Here is a 22,500-nt window from a genome sequence, read left to right as displayed (position 1 = left end):
GGCGAATTCTCCAAGAAGACCATCAGGTTTTGTCATAGAGAACCGGTGTTGGTTAAATTGGAACTTTTTCTACAAAAGTTTTTCAATTTATTTATTATTATTATTTCTTTTTATTTTTTGGTATTTTGTATGCTGCTTTTTTTTTGGTATTTTGTGTGCATCCATCAAAAACTGAGTTTTCTTAACCGCTGAAATATGTAAACAATAACCTCTATAAGTTTCTAAATAAATAGGGGAGAGTTGCTTTAATTGGAACAGCGCATTAATTGGAACACTTGTATTCATTTTGAACAAAAATAAGTTGTGGTTTTATTTTTCATTTTTCTTGTCGAGCGTCTTATTTTTTACGTTTTGACAGATTTTGAGAGTTATCCCTCAAAAGATGCATGCGCGCTATTAGTTTAAAGTTTTTTTGCATCATTTTTTTCGGTGATCTGTTTTTGTGTTTACTCTATATTGATTGCGCTAGGTAAACTATACTGCTATAGGTTATACGGTTTTTTGTGATGAATTTGATGGGATTTAAAATGCAAATAACAATATAAACTTATCTTATAAGTTGCTGCTAGCATGGTATTGCAGTGATATAACAAAATAGTCCAAAGTTTCCTAGATTCCAACTATGAAATTTTCCTTACTTAATCAGTAATAAAATCAAAGGGTTGTAGAAATGTTTAAGCGCGATTTAAAAATACTTAGTAACAACCATAGACCTTAAAAATAATACTCTGTTTAGTGATTTTTAATCAATACATTAAGAAAACGTCATAATAGTTGAAGCTTTTATACAATTTTTTGTTTGTAGAATTTCAATTTGCCAGGGTAATATTAATCCTATTATAAATTTTAAATGAACTATTTATATTTTCACTGTAAAGATAAAAATCATTTTATATCAATTTGTTGATTTTACTGGTTTTTTTTAAAAGAAACAACCTTTTCTGATCAAGGAATCAAAGTATTCCAATTCAGGGAACCAGTTGCTTTGATTGGAACAAAAAAAGCTGACTTAGCAAAAACAAATTTATTCCCAACAACAGTGCAATCAACTAAGTCAAATTATAATTAAAATATTATAATAGGGTTGTCTGTTTGTTTTAATCAAATCATGAACGTTTTCATAGTTAAGCCGTCTTTGGTTAATAAATATTTATTCCTTAAATGTTCCAATTAAAGCAACTCTCCCCTAAATGATTACCTTCGGTCTGCTAATGAGTTTAAGGTCCTAGATGATATGTATGATTTGATACATCTAATAAAAGAGCTAAAAAAACTTTTTAGCGGAAAAAGGTTTTCAACTTTGTCCTCTCTGCTAAATGGAATATCGAATCGCTTCTCATTTTTACAAAGTGAATTATTAAGGTCTCCAAAATATCGTTTTAAACGGCTAACAGGCTCTTTCACTGACAATACCGTAAAATCATTTTTGGAACAATCAACGCCATTATTAGCAAACAACGATACTTTAGTTAACAGCAAAATAAATAGATAATAACAGAAAAATCATGTAGAAATATAACTGAAATTAATGATAAACTTGAAAAAGAAATATATGATTGTTTTTATGATTATACCATCTTTGAAAATCTTCCCATTATTTAATAAAAGGTCCCGAGTTTTTTTGTAAGACATTTTCCAATGAGTGGGCGTGAGGTGGTTTGTCGTCAACTGCATAATTGATCCATGATTATTAGATGGAATTAAATCAATCTTATCTTTAAATCCCCGAGAATTGAGAGCGTTATTATAAGTAAAAGTTGTAAAAAAAAAAAAAAAAAAAAAATCGAAATTCAGTTAGCTTTTGGAAATTCAACTTTTTTTGAATAAGATAAATTAATTTCAAAGTTTTTGAAATTAATTTATCTTATCAAAAATACTTTTTTTTTCGAAATTAGTTTAACTTTTAAAAATGCAATTTAAATTTTCAAAATTAGTTCAGCTATCGATAGTTTCACCGAATCAGAAAGTTTTTTTTATCGGTAACGTTTTATTTGAAAATTTTTGAAAATCGTGTTTTTGAAAATCAACCCTAATTTAAATAGTAGAAACATTTTGTTTCTATTTTTTAATAAAATCCTTAATAATAAAAAAAAAATTGTTTGTTGAATAAATGAAAAGTATATCTTAGTACCATGTCAGTAATAATGTTTGCTTTGGTGTTCATGTGCTTGCATGTTTTTTATCCTTATTATGTCACTCGATTTACGAGTTTGTAATCAAATAAACTAACCTAATTCTGTTGGTATAATAAATACATTTGTTAAATAAATTTTTAGCTTTTTTGGTAGCAATTTTTGTATGCTATTTTAATTTTTCTTAAAGATTTTTATAAATATTTACCGAGACAGGAAAATATCCCCATTGCAAAATACGCAATTAAAGGCAAAATTACGCAAAATATATTTTTTATACCAACTTGTTCTTTAAAATCAAACAAAAAGTAAGAACATAATTCGCTTACTAATGTCATACTTAACGATAAGGAAATTGATTGAAATAACTTTATTTGTATAAACTGCCTAATGCTTTATTTTTATAAAGTTTTAAAAACGTCATTATTTGACAAAAGTTAGCGTTATGTTTTGACGAGTTTTTAAATTTGTAAAAAATGTGAATTTTATGAGAACAATTTATCAAATATATGTTTTTATTGAAATGCTTCGATTTTTATAAATATAGCGCATACTCATAAATATAGACAATGATATCACAGACAACAACATTAATCTCTACCGATACGTGTTTGTCGTTTCTGGCCTTTCTTATTATAAGTATAAACTCGTATTGTTTAGTTATAATTTTGTTAAGTCAAAAGTTGCACAAATCATCAAATATTGCAGTGTCAAGCTTAGTTTTTGCTCATTTAATTCAAGGCTTTTTTGTTATTCCATTGTATATATTAAAACGAAGCAATGTTCAATCTTCATTAGTTTGTGATTTATACAGATTTTCGTACATGTTAACTAACTATGCTGCATGTTTGAGCTTGTTAATTATCACATTAGATCGTTTCTTGCATCTAAAAATGCCTTTTAAATACCGAGTGTATTCGACTGTATACCGAATGCGTATCGTTTTACTATGTATGTGGATATACACGCTCGGTTTATGCTTGATACCGTTTGCTAATAAAACCAGTAACTGTTACTATAATCCAACAGATGTTTGGACGGCTTCTATGTTGATTTGCAACACCTGCGTTCCTTTTTTTATAGCGATTACACTTTATATGATGATCTTCAAAAAAGCCTGGAATGTACAAAAGAGAAAAAGAATAAGCAAAAATTTAAAGTTCACATATATAAATAAATCCATCAGAGTGTTTTTAATTATATTTTGTTTTTTAATTTGTTGGGGTCCAAGTTGTGTTTATTATTTATTAAATTCTTTGTGTTACAGCTCATGCTTTAACAAAAAATATCATAACACTTCAATTGAAAATGATGTGACATTATTTATGAAAATAATGACGTTTTTGGATGGCATTGTAGCTCCATTACTTTACTGTGTAGGAAATCGTAGTTTTAAAAGCGCTTCACGGGTGTCGACAACAAGGTTTAAAATGACTTTAAAAAACTTCTGGAAAAAACAACCGTTACAGATCGAGCATCCTATTGATAATATTTCATAACGATAATTTTTAACAACTCTCATTATTTAAATACACTCAGAATGACATTTTATAATAGGTTTTCACTAATGATATGTTTTGTATTCATTAGCGTCATGCTTTACAACCTTTAACTGTAACTTATGTTATAGTATGTTGATTATAGTTTATAAAAAAGTAAGAGATATCTAAATTTAATATATCATATCAAATATAACATGTTATCTACTATAACAGCTAAAAAATTTTCTTTCTGAAATTTTTTTTTTAGCTTTTTTAACAACTAAACATGTTTTTACTTTAAGCTGGGATAGCAACTAAACTTATTTGTTGTAAATAAATCAAATAATTTTGTTTAATAATTTTATGGACTGTTCAATGAAATGCAATTTCGAGAGGATGTTCACCATTCACAATCTGGGTGCTATAGCTTAATTTGAAATCATTTTTGTTTACGTTTAAATTGTTGAACAAATAATATACTTAATAAAGTAGTGAATTTTCGAATTCAAAAAATTAATTTTATAAAAGACTTTAAGCTTAAATTATAATTAAGGTTAAAAATCATTTTAAATTCAGCCACGTGACCAAATTCAAAAAAAACTTTTTCTAATCTCTTCTTGTTAAACAAATAATACACTTAATCAAGTAATGAAACTTCTTTACAAAAAATGTCTCTCAAGATATGTTTTAGACACGTCAAGGCATTGAAGCTTTTAATCTGTGACAATGTAGATTAAAAATATTCTATTACCAATATATGTTTTGTATATGAATTATAAACTAAAATTTGTTTATGCAATATGTTTCATGCGTTGTTTAAACAATATGGTTTAAGTTTTGTATTTGCAAAATTTATAAATTTTTGTACATCGTCCTTTTAGAGCAAAAAATCATTAAGCAACATGCCAACTAATGATACTTGGTAACGAGTTATACTTGGTAACTAATCATACCTGGTAACTTATTTTTTGATTGTGTATCTCTCAGTAAATTTTTTTGTACAGGAGAATGAGAAGTGTACAAAAGTTTGTAAAAGTAATAAATGAGTTTTGACCGAAAAACCTTTTTCACTATTTGTCTGCCGGTTAGCAACTGTTGAGTTTTTAGATTAGATACATACGTGCTTAACGTTATCTAAAGAATGCAATAGTATTTTATTTTTATAAAATATTTCTTGCTTTACCAGTGTTTTATAATAAAGTTATCAACTATGAGTTCCATAGGCTGGAAACAACTTTGTAAACTTGTTTTAAATAAGAGTATTAACAATCTGTAAACCTAACAAAAAAGTTTTTTATCAAAAGGCTACATTTTTGTTTTGTGTTATTTTGAAAGAGTTAAAGACAAAATGAATATCCTAAAAGTAATAAATGGTTCTAGCATATGCACTACCAGAATGTTTAAGGCTGATATTTTATCTATTTATTTTATTTTATTTGAATTTTCATGCCATATTTTTCTATACAATATTCTTATATCCGAAGATATTGTTGACTTAGCATAGGAACAGCCACAAATAGTCATTAAGACTACTCCAAATTATTCAACAGTCTGGCTTTTTAATTTTCGTTTGATGCTCTAACCAACTGAGCTATCCAGCCACAATTATCTAGCGATAATAGCGAAAGGTATTGTTTGGCAACGAGATAAGTTTCAAAGTAGTGATGACAGCTATGAAAATAGTTTCAACAGAGTAGAAACCAAATGCAAATTTAATAATAAATTTTGCCGAATGCAAATTTAATGATAAATTTTAATAAGGATATAGTTTTTTAGAAAAATTTAAACATTAGCACAACGACCGAATAAATAACGCCATAAAAACCGATCTTTTTTAGCAAAAAATAATGCGAGATAAGAAACCTTCTATTAAGATTTAAAATGCAGATTTTGTTGAGCAACTTATTTAAATGTTTCCTTCCATGGAGTCACTCAATTGTGTGGAGTCACTCAATTGTAGTAAGAAATCTTAAACAAACTATTTAGATGCAAAATTATCAATTAGTAAGATCTTTTTATACAAATATTCATATTTGTATAAAATATCATATTTCGTACCAAAAAAGTATTACATATAATAATTATACTAATAATGTTTAACGTGTAATAATTATGCAGATGCAAAAAAGAAACAAGCTTTAACTGATAAACTTGAAAACCGGCATAATATAATTATGGCAATTAAGCGGCGATTTGTAGTAAAAAAAAACTTGTTAGTTCTATTGAATCGATGTATACAAAAACATTCTTAGTCATAAAAACTATTTTTTCGGGGAACGAGAAAAAACTTATTAAATCCAAAACTATTACTTTAATGAATTCAAAAAAAAAATCTGGGTGCTTTTTGACATCTTTAAATATTTTTATGACTTAGAACGTTTTTGTATACATCGATTCTATTATAAAAAGGATAAAATGCGAAAAGTCAGATTTAATTGAAATAAAAAATTTGCAAACTCGTAACCATGTTAACCAAATTTCTTTCAAAAACAATTTAAGAAATCATTCAAATGATGTTGCAGATCATTCAAATGATGTTGGATATCATTCAAATGACGTTAAAGATCATTCAAATAATATTGGAGATCATTCAAATGATCTCCAACATCTATCAAATGATCTCCAGTGGACCAATATAGGCGAAATGCTTATATAGGCATTTCACTTATATAGGTCCACTGAATTCCGCTATATAAAACAGGGTTTTAAAAAACTTTGGTATTTTAAAGCCTTATTTTGTGTCTACTAAGACAACGGCTCTTGTTAATTAAAAAAAATAAATTCCGTAATTAGAGCAGTTTTTCCTTTAAACAAATTACAGAAAGAGAAAAACACATTACGAAGAAAAAAATTTAACGCTGGGCTTTTTTCTATTTAAAATATTTTCAAAAAGTTTATATCAATTTTCTTTTCTCTGTTTATGACTTATAAAATCTTCCGTTTCTTGCACTTGCAGGTAGAAGGTGGTTTGATATGCGCTTTTTTGCGTAGCATTTTTTAATTGGTAAGTGTTAAATGAGCTGGTTGTGACCTAATAATTTTGTAGATTTTGCAAAAGCTAAGTTGTGATTAAACTTGGTATTGGCTTATTAAATCCAGTTTTTTAAATTTGCTAAGTAACTGCTTACTTTAGTGTGCATTTTTGGTTGTCTAAATACTTTCGAGTCCAAGCCTATATGGTCAACTTGTAAAATCGACTGCATTTATAGTGTGTAATTTTCCTCTTTAATTTATATTTTAAATGAAACTACCGGCAAAAATGATTTTGTTAAAAAAGAGAAATTACATTAGAAATCTTTAAAAATTGAATAATCATAGGAAAATTTTGTCTTCTTATCTTCTAAGATGCTAAATCTTATTAGAAAGACTGACTTAAGTTAATATAGAGGCTGCAAAATCTGAATCAGTTTATATGTATACAGTCCACGAAAGAGTCCTTTGTTGAAAAAAAATATACTGCTAAACGTTTGCAGTTCGCAAAGCAACATCTGAATTGACCCATCAAAAATCGTTGTGTTGTTGGAAAACCCATTTTAGCAGCATATCTTTAAAAACATATGACAGTATGACATTGTTGAGAATGTCGACATATATATGTTGGTCCATGATACTATTAATCTTATAAATACGGCCGACACCTTTTTATGAGAAGCAGCACCATACAATGACTTTGACTCTACCATGTTTCACAAGCTCAATGGTATATTTTTTCTGAAGTTTTGTATTTGCTGGACGTCTTACATATTATCTTGAACCTGTACCTCCATAAAGAACAATTTTTGATTCATCGTACCATAATATGTTGCACCACTTTTTGAATAAAAAATAATCTATCTATATATATATATATATATATATCTATCTATATATCTATATATATATATATATATATATATATATATATATATATATATATATATATATATATATATATATATATATATATATATATATATATATATATATATATATATACTTATATATATATATATATATATATATATATATATATATATATGTATATATATATAAGTATATATATATATATATATATATATATATATATCTATATATATATATATATATATATATATATATATATATATATATATACATACAGTGGTCGGCCATCACATTAGGACCAGCTGTAATTTTTTGTAAATATCGTGTAAAAATAAATTTTTTGGCAAAAAGAAAAATGATGGTGTAATTTAAAGCTTGTTCCTTTATTTATAAAGTTATACTTGATGAAAAATAAACAAATAAAATTAAACATTTTGAATATTTATTGGTTATTACAATAAATTATATAAAATATATATTAAGTATTAATATTTTGTAAAACCGCCTTTATTTGCAATAACTGCTTCGATTCATCGTGGCATGCTTGCAATTGAACTTTTTATAGCTTCTGTCAACTCTGGGTTATTGTGCTAGATCCTGATAATATATTCCATAAGATCTTGCTTGTTAGTAAGAATTTTTTTTCCAACATCTCGCTTTACTATTTCCCAAATGTTTTCTATGGGGTTAAGATCAGGTGAGTTGCCTGGCCATGGCAATACATCTACTTTTTTCTGTTTTAAAAAAGCCATAACACTTTTTGCTGTGTGGCAAGTTGCACCATCTTGCATAAATATAAGATTTTTGACATTTTTGGACTTATTTTGAATTTTTTTGACATTTTTAGACCAATCTGCCATTTGAGGAAGCAACTGGTTCTCCAAAACTTCTTTATACTGGTCCTGCCTCATTGTGCCTTTTAGAGTTATCTGTATCAACAACAGATTCACAGTCTGTCAGTCTCTAACTCAGAAAGCTAACTCTGAAACACTTTATAAGCTTTCACCAAACGTTTTTGTTTTAGTTTTACTTTTGATTAAAATGTTTTTGTTTTCAACAGTGGCTGATAATTATTCGTACTTGTATAATAAGTTTTCTCTCGACTTACAGTAATAACGTACTTTACTTTTGACTTTTTGAAAACGTGTATCCTTTTTAGTTCTTGCTGTCCAACAAGCGGTTTGTATGTTGCTAATGCAGCTGCCTCGAAATCATAATACCCAGTCCTTACAATAAATAAACACTTTACTAGCATGCATCTTAAATATCTTATGATGTTTTTCAGATGTAAAGATGTTTGCTTGCTGTGCCTTGTGATGTTCTTTCAAATAGGCAATCACATGGTGAAAAGAAATAACCTTGACCTGAAAATATCACGGCACATTTTTAATCTGACTTTCGCTACCAACAGTTACTTTGTAAAGCCAATGTTGAACCATGTCCTGAAAAATGTTGTTTTTGTTCAGTCCTAAATAGCCATTGTTGAATAATTCAACGTGTGACGCCTACCTAGAACTGACAAAATTAATAAAGACCTAACTAATAAGGGTATACCGCACCTACTATCTTATTTGAGCCACATACTGCTTCACTTTCAATCCACGTGTAACAGTAATTTTTTTCTTACAAAATGTCATAAATTGCAACATTGCATAAAGGTAACTATCTAGAAGAGAGAGATTCCTGAAAAGGCACCCTTGGCAGAACTTGTATATGCTGCAGATCGTATATAATCTTGCATGCGTCTTTGTCAGAGTTTTTTATTAATCGGTAAAATGCAGCATACTTCTGCTAATGAAATTTTTTTTGTAGTTTAATTTCAGCTACGACCTAGACTTTTGAATCGTGCATTATCAAAATTTTCAATTTTTCACAGGTGGTACATGCATCTACTTGCGGACCACTAAAACCAATGTTAAACTCAAATACCAAACTTTCGTAAAACATCTGAACTTTGTGTTCTTCAGTACTAGTTTTTAACTATATGAGTGACACCAAACCTAATTTTGTAAAATTATAATAAAATTTGTAATTTTTCAATTTTTGGTTGAATAAATTTATTAAAAAAAAAAAAAAGTACTCCCATCAGGCAGTTTTTTTTGATAGGAGCAATTTTACTAGTTAACTTTTGTTTAATGTCATAATCACCAACCAGTAATTGGCAAACTGAATTTTCGATTTGACGTCTAAAGATTGCAGGTTTTACCTGAACTTTATTTAAGAGTCTTGGTAAGCAAACATTTTTTCAAATGGTGATGGCATGTGCTGCAATTTAAATTTGTTTCTTTCTCAACGGCAGCTTGCTCTTCAAGAGGATGTTTTTCTTGCACCTTTAAACGACCGGATTGGCAGACTTGACAATAATCATATCGTGCCTCTTGTTTCAGGTCTCACTTGTATTGAATTGAAATTAAACAAAGGAGGGAGTATAACTTCTTTCTAATCTTGTTTTCTGCGCAAAATTATTCTACACGATTCGCAGAGTCTTTGTGGTACCCGAGAACTGATAATAATCTTTGTTTCATACAGCATAATCTATCAGTAAGCTGTCTTAAAAATATCTAGAATTAATGTGATGCGAAACCAATTCCATTATTTCCTAATAAGGAGCAACCCTGTGATCTCTTCAATTGTTTTCAGGAACCCCAACATACTGGACCTCCTCAGAGGAGATGAATAGTAGTTTTTTTCTTAATAAATGTTATCTTTTTAAATTTAAACTTTTTCTTGTAAAAGTTCACTTATCAGTATATATAATTAGTTTATTACTATTATAAATGTTCAATTTTGTAACGCGGCAATTTTAGACAGTTACGGTTTCTTGCTTTTTTACGTCAGGTTCTTAAAAAAACGTAAACATCTATGAAAAAAATTGTATAAAGAGAGAGCATTTTTGTGGTCATGGTGATTGGTGCATACCGGTCAATAGTTCACTTATTTCAAAATAAATATTATTTTTTTACAATTTTAATAGGTAGTAAAAATTTGCATTCACTTACTCTTGTTGTAAATGGTTTCATTTATCTGCTACTTTTACGTACTACGATTTTGAAAAAATAATGTCAACTACTTGTGTTGTTACTTTGCTGTTTAAATATTTTTGATGTTGAAATCTTTCAATGGATTTTTATTTATAAATATAGGAGAATTGTAGCAATTATTCATGTCTTGTTTTTTTTCAGTGTTGAGTGGTTTCACTTAATTTGTTTAAATATGATAAACCCTTAAATTGTAGATACATGTTTGGACTTGTTCATTCATGTTTTTGATTTGAAGTCTAATTAAGAATGTATATTTATTATTTTTATATTTTTTTGTCTAGATATCTAAAAAAGTGCTTTATTAAAACTAATTTCTTTTATTTTTTAAATTTTTTTTTTTAATTTCTCTAATGTAATCATGTTTTAATGCAGGTGTTAACTTTGTATAATCAGTATGTAACTAGTATACATTCATAATATTTAATCAATCAATCATATATATTCTGAAAATAAGTTTTCACGGCTATTTACAAATAGTATTGAAATACTAATCTCAAGTAAATACCTTAAAAAAAATAGTTTACTTATATACAATTAATCTTTGTAATAATAATAATAATAATATTAATAATAGTAATAAGAATAATAACAATAACAATGATAGTAATAATAATAATAAAGTAATTATAATAATTTAAATAAATCGGTATTACTTTTCATACAGCAATCGTTTTTACTTACAAAGTTACAGTTACAAACAGTAATAACCTGACAAAACGTAACAACTTACGATGACATAAAAACGACTACTGCTAAAAAAATTATAAAGATTTAGTAAATATATTAATATAATCATAGTTGTTATAATATAATAATCAAAATATATTGCAAATATTATGACCAAATAAATAAATACAATATAAACAGAAAAACACTGAGAAAATCAAAACAAAACAAAAGTTACAACAAACATTAAAAACAAAACAAAAAATTACCTTTGGCAAAAAAAAAAAAAAAAAAAAAAAGGATTAAAAAAAATAATAATACACGGTAGAATAAAACATATGTAATAAATGGCTAAAATGAAAATAAAAACAAATAATATGTAACTGTATAAAAAAAAATTTATATGCCATTAAAAATAAATATTAATTAAAAATAAATAAAAGACTAACAAAAAATAATAAGTAACACTATATACGCTAAAAAACTGAAGAAAAATAAATAAATAATAAAATAAATAATCCTAAGAAATAAATGAAAGAAAACTAAAGAAATAAATGAAAAAATAAAAAAAAATCTTGATTTGCCGAACGTGGTTCTGATGTTTAAATAGTTTTTTTTTCTTTCTTTGCCATTCTTTTTATATAGTTCATTCATTAACGTTTTTTTAAAAAATTATGATTAAACATTCCTAATTACTGAGGGACACCACTTTGAGTATCCATTCAGCCAGATATGTTCTTTCTACTCATCAAACCTTGTGACCAATATTTTTGAAATGATATGCACCAGTTCATTCAGTTAGTATTAACAGCATTAAAAGCTAAATTTGTACACATTATTTTATGTTAAAAGCTAAATTTGTACACATTATTTTATGTTATACAGTATCATTTGATACTGTGCAATAACAAAAAAATTGTGTACAAAATGCAATGGTGTTATATTTGCACCTACCCTTAAACTTGTCAAACTAGCACATTTTAAACAATTGATTGAGTTTTAATAGTTGTTATTTAAATAAAAATTTAACAATTCTATTGTATCTGGTCTAGAATTACCAATTTTATTATGCCATAAATATAAAGCAATAGATATTTTGTCACAAATGTAAAGCAAAAGATATTTTAGTCTTCCAAGTTTCTTTTTTACTAACATTGCAAAAACAAATCCCGTGCAACTCTGTTACATCATAGGTGTCATAAATACATACATGAGTTCACATATTCATGTATAAATTTATTGTACTTCTGTTTTCTTTAAGAAAATGAGAAATGTTTAACAAAATAAAAATATTGGTACTTGGACCAAAACAGGTAATTACATAATCTAATCAATCAGTTTTATTTTAATGAGTTGAATTCTTGAAAGCATTAAAATATTTTAAATAATTATTAAAATTTGTTTAGAGTGGTAAAACATTTTTATCAAACTTTATTGCTGATGCAACTGAATCTACAAGTGGAGAGTATAGATCAACAAAGGGTGTCAGGTATTAAAAACAAATTTAATTATAAATATATAAGTTTAAATATATCTGATAGATTAAAATGATAAAATCTAAGCTTTGTTGATTTTATTGATGCAAATTTGTGACTAAGTTTTGTAAAGTTATGGTTTTAAATTAAATAATTTAATTATATTGGTAAGTTAGCTAAATACTTATTTACATTTATTAGGACCTACCGAGTAATAAGGTAATACCAGATAATAAGGCTTAATATATCAATACATTATTAGTTATCAAGTTAACACACACAACAAAAGCTGTTATTGAATTGCATTTATATTACAAATTTTATATTGTCTTATTAAAAATATTATATTGTTTATTAACATTTGATTACTTTTTTTTTTCATATTACCTTTCCATGTAATTTGAAAAGTCTTTATTGCCCACCATCTATATAATTTTCAGATAAATTTTGTAAACTTCAAAGGTATATATTTTTTAAATTAACTACAAATTTTTGAATCTTTTTCTTTAATAACTTTATTAGAGTTATCTTTAATGAATAGTATTCCATTAAGTAGATATTAACAATGTTCCTGACAATCTTTACCTCTAAAGTTGAAGTGTAGCCTTATATTACAGTTTTAAGTTCAGTAGACAGCAGATTTTGATACTGATCTCTCTATGACAACATTGGTTTGGCACAGGCTAACCAGTACCAAGAATATAGTAAAAAAAAAATTTAAAGTTCATTTCAGTTTTAATTTTTAGACCTTCTTTTGTCCTCTGGTCTGAAAATCTTTTCAGCTACTTTTTTAGATAGGGGTAGTTGTATCATGTGGCTCACAGTCATTAAAATTAGAAAGAAAAGTTGCTGCATATTTTGTAATGCAATTTTATAAAAATTGATATATTTTTAGTTTAAACTAGACAAAAAAGAACAATTTGCTCATAATCAGCCTGAGTTGCCGTATATTTAATATTTGAGTAAGAGAGGCCAAAAGGTTTACTGCATTTTAAATCTTCATTTAGAACTTCAATGTAGAGATCTTTTTTTCTTTTTAAATTGAAAAAAATCATATATTTCAATAATTCAAATAACTATCATGTAAAAAAGCAATTTATCTTTATTTCTCAATTTATCAATTCAAGCAATTTACCAGTAGGAATATGTTTAGTTCCATGTTATCAATTTAATCTAAGCTCATAATTTTAAACTGTAAGTCAAACTTTAAACTGTAGAGTGAAGTGAACATCTTAAAAAGAAGGTTTTATGATATTTCTTTTACTTTTTCTGTTCTATAGGATATTAGAATTTGAAGTTGAAGGCATAGATATTGGTGGAAATCACACTGTCAATTTAGAAGTAGAGTTGTGGGATTGCAGTGGTGATCAAAGGTTTTTTTCCTTTTAAACACTTTAATTTTTTTGAAACTTTTACTGGTAATATAAACTGGCACTTTTATAATGGTTATTAAATACATTTCTACACCCTCTAAAATGTATATTTTTCATCCATTAATAAAAAAATAATCATTGTAAAACTTGAGATTGATTGAATAACAGAAACGAACTACAACAACATAAATTTTATAAATCTTTCTTTAACTTATCTTTTAAGTTTTCTAGAAGTAATAAAGAAAACTTAAATGAGAAGAAAAATTTTGATATAAAACTTTCAGTTTGATTGTTTAAAGTATGCAATGTCCTTTTAAATAATTTTGAAAGATTTACATATAATTATTCATAAAAAGTTGTTGACTTTTTCAACTTGTATCTTCTAGTAATACAAAAATTAACATCCTGAAACTGTGGATTGCCTGAGATTATTGAGAGCATAAAGATATGGACACTCATAATTCATTATTTCAAACTTATGTTATTTGAACAATAGATTGTCATGTAAAATCAAGGTCTTAAAATCGCGAAGCAGAAAGAAAATTACAAAGTGACATTTTGTAAAGAATTTAAAATTGCATATGGCAGAAGTTTACTCAAATCAAATAGAATGCTTCATATAGAACACTTCAAATAGAAAATTTTATAATTATAGAATGAAGTGTTTAATGTTTATTAGTTTTAAAAAAGTGATCCAGCTTTTGAAAAACAAAATACAAGCTAACTAGCTAGCAGTCCAAACAATGTTACTTAAATGCTTACATTAATATGTGAAGTTTTTTGATGACAAAGTTTATTTACATAAATCAGGTAAAGAAATTTAGTAACATAGTTTAATAAAATTAATTGTCTATTAGTAATTTAAACAGAGCTGAGCGCAAATTAATAATTCTTAAACTGTTAAGTTAATTATCTATAATTTTGCTTTGATAGTTTTCGGCTTCGCTTTTTACAACACAACCTAAAAAAACTGTTAATTGCTAATTAAAAGCTAAAAAATGACTTCCAAATAATAGACAGTTCCAAATAATAGACACAAAGAATTCTTTGAAAAAAAGGGAATATTTTGGCAATGCAAACAGAAAAATTGCAATAAAAAGAATTCTGTTCAGAAAACTGGAACTTTATTTCATCTATGGAACCATATAAAATGTGATCATAAAAGGCTACACAAAGAAACATCTAAAAAGCTCAGATCTGCTGGGAAAAATTTTTTTTTAATAAAATAATCAAAAAATTGTCAGGCTCTTCATTAAACTCAGGTTTGATTGGACCTCGATTAGATATAGTTATTAAAAAAAGTATGATCGTGCAGTGCTTAGATTTATAATTAAAGATGGAAGATCTTTTGAGACAGCTTTTGAATCTAGTTTCATCAGTTTGCACTTAGTATTTACTAAAGGTCAATATCATAAACCACACCAGACCACTTTATCTCAAAATTTGGGTGATAAGGTCAATGATCTATACTATAGCTTCTAACAAAATATAAAATGGCAGTTTATCTCCAAACCTAGCATCACTTTTGATCACTTTAAAGCCAACAATGGCAATAACTTTTTTATTTCTGCTTGTCACTATATTTCATCCTTGTGGGTTCTAGAATCATGCTGTTTATCAGTTAAATATCTAGAAATAATCAATACTTGTCACAAAGCTACTTCCACTGAAGAAACTATAAGAAATGTACTGTCAAAATTTGACTTGACTTCAGATAATATTTTACAAGCTACAACTGACACTGTTCCTAATATGCCATGCGCACTTGAACTTCTTGGAATCAATTGGCTAGGCTGCTGTGCTCATAAACTCCAGCTTGTGAAATCAACTATCCACACCCAACCAATTCTTATAACATTAATTAGCAAAGCTCATAAAATAGTTGGATTTTGTCACTCATTATCAGTCGGCAAGTAGCTTTCAAAAAGATTTCTCAAGGAAAACTTGAGTCAAAGCCTCCTATGGATGTGGAAACTTGCTTTAACAGCACTTCTAACTTATTGGGATAGATTTGAAAAAATCATGGTTCTATAGAACTTGGTCTAATTGAGTACACACAGAAAAACTGTTTTAATGCCACCAACTTGTCTAACTGAAACACAAGTGCAATTATTAACAATTGTCACTCATGTTCTAAATGCAGTATCTGAAGCCACTACTTTTCTAAGTGCTGAAAAACACTTGAGCATTAGTTTAGTTTATTAATTGCTTTTGCTTAATGGATAAAAGAAGGATAAGTAAATTTGTCAATGATCTTATTACGCAGTTGGAAATCAAGTTTGAATTAATTGAAGACATGCTTCTTATTGGTACCTTCTTAGACCTTTGATTTAAATCAGTAATGTTTACCTTGGCAGAGATACAAATTGTTGAATCTTACTTAATGATTTCTGAAAAAAAGCACAATTTAAGTATTACTTATTAAGAGGCAACAAATTTCTCATCTGAAACAAATGGAATTTTTAAACATGTTTAAACATGGTTCTAAAAATTGTACCCTACCAGAGAGAAGAACTTCAGATCAGCAATTAAAATTTGAAATTACTGCTTACACCGAAGAGAAAACATTGGGACGTTCAAATTGTCCTCTTCTTTACTAGAAGAACAAACATAACATTTTCCCTTTATTATCTAAAGTTGCACATGATCTTTTTGCTGTATAAACTACAAATTGTTCATCAGAAAGAGTTAACTCTGTGGGAGGAGGAGTTAATGACAGTAAAAATTTTCTAAATTTGATTTGGTTGAGCTGCAAATCAATGTCTTTTGGTGAAAAAAGAACCTTACTTTCTTTTTTTTAATTTAGATGAGTTCTTGAGGTTTCTCTTTGGATTCTAAATTTTTGACGGGTCCTAATAATGTTGAAATTTTTTTTCTTTTAAACTATATTAACCTGGTACTCAAAAGAAGCAAAATAATATGCTGATTTTGAAAATAATATTTCTTTTTATTCAAAACGATAAAAATAAAAATAAAAAGTTATTTTTTTCATTAAAATAACCCTGTTTTTAAGGTGGCTCATATAGAAAAAAAAAAAAATTTAATAGAATAAATTGCAACGGTTCATATATATTTTATTGTATTTTTGATGATATATGAAACTCAAATTTCATTAAAAAAACTGTAAATAAATTATATTTAAGGCAACTTTCAACAAAATCAGAGGTAAAAAGGGCATATTTAAAAAAATTCAAAACAATGTTTCTTTATTAATTTTGGTTTAAACTCAAAAAATTTTTGGTTACAGTTTCATTACATTATTTTCATTCATTTATACTAAAAGAATGAAAAAAATAATTAAAATATCAAAAGCGGAACAGAATACTTAAAAAAATCACAAATTTATACATAAGAAAAAACAGGTGTTGTGTTATAAAAATTGATAAAACTATTCTTAGTTGATCATTTTAGTACATCTGAAATCTTAATGATTAAGGAACATACACTAAAAATTTCAGCCAAAAAGTTTTTCTTAATCTCGAGATACCATGTTTTGAAGTTGTAAAAAAAGAATAAAATTAAGTTATGAAAACAAATGACCAAAGTTTTCCAATAGATAGAAATTATTAGCAAATAAATGAAACTGACCTATAAAAAAGTTTAAGTAAGGTAATATTAATAAGTATTTTATGTAAAATGTACATATTTTCTAAAAGAATTATAAATTTTGCATCAAATGCTATATTAAAAAAAATTAGAATTTTTTTTTAAATTGCGTATTTTTTCTATATGAGCCACCTTAACAAAAAAGGGGTTTTAAGTATATTTTCGCAAATATTTTTTTCATTAAAATATTTATATTTTAATAAAATTATTATTTATAAAAGAAGCATTTTTTTCTGCTTTTTTTGAGTCCAAAGTTGATATGGTTACGAAAAAAATTCAAAAATATTACAATCCGTCAAGAATTTAGAATCCAAAGAAAAACCTCAAGATCTTATCAAAATCAAAAAATATTTTTTTACTTTCATTTTATAATTAATAAATATCGATTCGTATCTCAGGAATATTGATTTTTGAACTTTTTTTTTTTTGCTATTAAAATCGCTCCACCCTAATATATATATATATATATATATATATATATATATATATATATATATATATATATATATATATATATATATATATATACATATACTTAGTAAACATTAAAATGAAAATAATACAACTTTTTGTTGGTACTCAGAGTTGGTTTATACTGAGTTTGGCTTTTACCACAATGACAAATTAATAGTTTTAAAAAATGTTACCAGCAAATGGAGAAAATGAAAAAGCATATCACACACTTATTCAAATGTAACAATCTTAGTATATCTAGTGTGAACTACCTCGACGTAACTCTTAACCTCTGCAACCAGTCATACCAACTATACTGCAAACCTGATAATGCTTTAAACTACATACATGCTCAATCTAACCACCCTCCTAGTATACTAAAACAACTACCTTGAAATGTTGAACTAAGATTGTCCAGAAATTCTAGCAACAAAGAAGTGTTTAAGAAATCTATATCTATTTTTAATGAAGCACCATAAAACTCTGGTTATAAACATAATCTATCTTACCAACCTAACATAAAACAACAAAAGAAAAACTGTACAGGCAAAATAATCTGGTGCAATTCTTCTTTTAGCATAAATGTCACCACAAATATAGGAAAATGCTTATGATACAAAACTGTCGAAAGAAGTTTGGAACTTAAAAGATAATAATAAAAATCCTGTGGTTAGTTGGAAAATAATTAGAAGATGTGAAGCCTAAAATTCAAAACAAAATTGTGCAAATTATGCCTTAATGAAAAATATGAAATTATTTCAAACAATGACAACAGTTTGTTAAACAAAAAAACTGAAATTATATAAAAATGTCGGTATAGAAATAAATTCCTTCTTAGTCAATTCGACACAGGGTAAAGTTAGACTTCATATAATTGATTTTTTGACATCAGATTCCATTGCATTTCTTAATTTGTATTTTTAACGGTTTTTTAATTTCTTAATTTAAAAATATATGGCTGATGATTGCTGCCAGGCAAGAAACTCTGAATACCAAAAAAAAGTTGTATTTATTTTAATGTTTACTAAACATATTAGATCTATTAAAACATTTGTTTTTATAATATTGATCACTGCTAAACGAAAAAGAGATTTTTTTGTTCATTATTATACAAAAAACATTATATTATATATATATATATATATATATATATATATATATATATATATATATATAATATATATATATATATATAAATACACATATATACATGTTAAGATATGAAGGGTGCTGGCCAGCATTACAAAAAGGTGCCAATGGATTGATATTTGTTTACAATCCTGATGTAACTGCTCATGAAAAAGAATTAGAAAGTTGGTAAGTCTTGTGTTTACTAATTATTAATTTTTAGTTATTATTGAATTATAAATTATTTATTGTGTCATGAATGAAATAAGATATTAAAAAAAATCTTTTACTGTAATAATAACATCATTACACTACCAAAAAAAAACTTTTTAGTATTGACAATTTGATCAATGTAAACAGTGAAAAAGACCAAAAACAAATGCAATAATAAAAATAGAAACATTAAAAGATTGATTTACAATACAGATCATAGAGATTTACAATACAGATCATAGAACATGGAGTAACTATCAAGTTTAAGTAGTTTTAAAAAGTAAAATAACACATATTACCAATATATAATAAAGTGACTAATGCATAAGTAAAAGTACCGCAAACCAGACTCTCCCCAAAAAGCTAAAGAACTTTTTTAATATTGAGATTTTTTAGAATTTTACCTGGAATATAGTTGTTTATTAGAGCAATTCTGCAATTTACAAATTATTTTTTTTAATTTCAAATTTCTATTGAAAACAAGATTTTATTTTTGTAAAAACAAATCTGATTTCCAGAATATTGTCCCTAATAGCAGACAGTTCAAAATTATATGAAAAAACATAGACAAATTAACAAATTGAATATGTTTTTTTTTTTTTTTTATGTTAAAATATATACACAACAATAAAACAAACAGAAAAACTTGAAAAATAAAAATAAAAATATGAGCAAACTTGACTTTGAAATAAAAATAAAAAATTTATAAACTAGGTACTACAACTTTTCATGCAAAAGAATATTTTGTCTTTTATATATCTTTTTGGGAGACAAGGCTCACAATGTCACAAACTCAAGTTTTTCACTTTTAAAAATCTTTGGGCACTTATAGCACTTTTTTTGGCTTCCTTGGAATTTCTTTGGAATTCCTTGGAATTTTAAGGAATTTCTTTGGAATTCCTTGGAATTTTAAGGAATTTCTTTGGAATTCCTTGGAATTTCTTCTTCTGCTGGTGCAATTTCAACATTTATTCATTTTAACAGTTTTCCATTACATTTTGCATTTTAATTTTCCAAACACTGAAAATTAAAAAACTTTTTTAAAATTTGCAAATATCTTTATCTTTAATGAAGATATTAAGTTTTTCCAGTAAGTATCCACTTTAGCACACTGTGCAGTTTGTGTTCATTTTTAGGTAACATTACATATTGTAACATAACTGAGTTAGGTTATACTACATACAAAATTTCCATTATTTTTCGTAATGCAGGAAGAGCACACGATTTTACACCTTCTTTGTCCACACATGAAGTATTTAGTTTAGACAACTTGGCTATGGCCGTTTGCATGTTTTTAGATATTAGGCAACTGTTCCAATGGGGTTAGTGAATACAATCAAATATCTTATATTTTAATGATTCTTTATTATTTTTACATAAGAAACTTGTCTTTTTATTTTCGTCAGTCTATTTATTTTTGTTAAATGTATATCACTGTTTTTTTCTTTGACTTGTATCAAACTTTGTTACTGAAAATAGCAACTATCAAAATACAAAAATAAAAATAAAAAAATGATGTAACTACTTTCTTTTTTTTTTCCTCGAAGTTTTGTTAAACTTAGTTTTTTCAATGATCCTAATATCTCAAAAGGCTGTGGCCAAGTTGCAGGGTTGACAAAAACCCAGGTTTTTTTAAAAAACCCCGACCCAGTGGGGGTTTTTTTGGGTAATTTTGGGTTTTATTGGGTAAATTTGGGTTGTTTTGGGTTTTATTTTAATAATTTATAACAAAAAATTTTCAAATTATTTTGAAAAAGATTTTTAAATATAATTTAAAACTGTAATAGAAAAAAAAAGTTTTACATTAAATCTATATGTATTGATTTATTTTAAATTTTAAAGTATTATTCTACATAATTAAAAATGTAAATGAGAAAAAGAAGGCTAGAGAATAGGAAGTAGTAACTGAAGTTTCAATTAAACCTTTTCTGGCCACTACTACTCATTTAAATTCACCTTGGGAGGTGAATAGCATAAAAGATTAAAAAATCTTAATCGATAAAAATATTTGAATAAAAATTGTAATAATGTTATTCCAAATAATGATTCAAATATTAGTAAACCTGCGCTGATATCTATTATTGTTGGTTATAATAGTTAATAATAATAGTTAATAATAGTTTAATTAATAATAATAAATATATTAGTTTATAATATTATAGTTATAATGGTAATGTTGGTTATAATAGTTCATAAACTTATTAAATATCTTTAAAAAAACCCAATAAAACCCAGATTACCCAGATTTTATTGGGTTTTTTTAGGCAGGTTTTATTGGGCGGGTTTTTTAATGCCAACCCAGCCAAGTTGTCTAAACTTAACACTTTATACGTTCACAAAAAGTTGTAAAATCTCAAACGCTTTCTAGGAAGGCTTGTAATAAGACATTTTTACATAACAAGATGTAACATTTTAACCTAAATAGTTGTAACATTGTAACATGTGGTTTCTTTAAATTTTTTCAATTATTATTTTTTTAGTGATTTTGTAATTTAAAAAAATAACATTTTTGCTTGTGAGTTTATTTAAACTCATAAAATGAAAAAACCTTTTTTTCATGACAAAGTAACCAATATATACACATAAAACAAGATTCCACATTAAAACAGTATATATATATATATATATATATATATATATATATATATATATATATATATATATATATATATATATATATATATATATATATATATATATATATATATATATATATATATATTTAAAGTGTAGAACAACTTTTTGCAACTAAAACATTTTTAGTAATAATTTTAATAATAATAGTTGAAATATATAGGGTTGTTACCTATTCCTAATTTTTATAAGGTTTCAATGCAGAGACATAACTGAATTAGTGCTACTAGCATTATTTCATCCAAATATTTGAGTCCATCCAATCCGATTTTCCAACTTAACAGAAGTTGAGTTCATTCAATCTGACATCATTATACCCATGCCACATTACTGTTTGTTTTTTAGGAAAAAAACGATTTCAGGTTGTCATTAATTAAAAGAATATCAACAATTTTGCTTACAACATGCTCATATATGTAAAAATTTGAGGAAGATAGATGATATCAAAAACAAAT

The 22,500-nt window shown here is 26.1% G+C and overlaps 2 protein-coding genes across 3 annotated transcripts in view; both read left to right on the top strand.

Moving 5' to 3' along the window:
- Window positions 1–2,542: 2,542 nt before the first annotated feature.
- LOC105846126 (beta-1 adrenergic receptor) lies at window positions 2,543–3,703 on the top strand. Its single transcript, XM_065807608.1, has one exon. The coding sequence runs from the start codon at window positions 2,702–2,704 to the stop codon at window positions 3,629–3,631; it is 930 nt and encodes a 309-aa protein (XP_065663680.1). The 5' UTR covers window positions 2,543–2,701; the 3' UTR covers window positions 3,632–3,703.
- An 8,627-nt stretch (window positions 3,704–12,330) lies between these two features.
- The window catches only part of LOC100198192 (intraflagellar transport protein 22 homolog), a 27,841-nt gene continuing 17,671 nt past the window's right edge, over window positions 12,331–22,500 (top strand). Inside the window, exons 1-4 of one of the 2 annotated variants that reach the window (XM_065807613.1) lie at window positions 12,331–12,476; window positions 12,570–12,652; window positions 13,919–14,011; window positions 19,289–19,387. In XM_065807613.1, coding sequence (XP_065663685.1) covers window positions 12,435–12,476; window positions 12,570–12,652; window positions 13,919–14,011; window positions 19,289–19,387 — 317 coding nt within the window. In that variant the 5' untranslated portion in view covers window positions 12,331–12,434. The remainder of the gene's footprint in view (window positions 12,477–12,569; window positions 12,653–13,918; window positions 14,012–19,288; window positions 19,388–22,500) is intronic. The other variant, XM_065807614.1, reaches the window with a different exon arrangement.

The sequence above is a fragment of the Hydra vulgaris genome, chromosome 10 (assembly GCF_038396675.1).
Source record: "Hydra vulgaris chromosome 10, alternate assembly HydraT2T_AEP".
Lineage (NCBI taxonomy): Eukaryota > Metazoa > Cnidaria > Hydrozoa > Anthoathecata > Hydridae > Hydra > Hydra vulgaris.
This window is presented reverse-complemented; position numbering and strand designations above follow the sequence as displayed.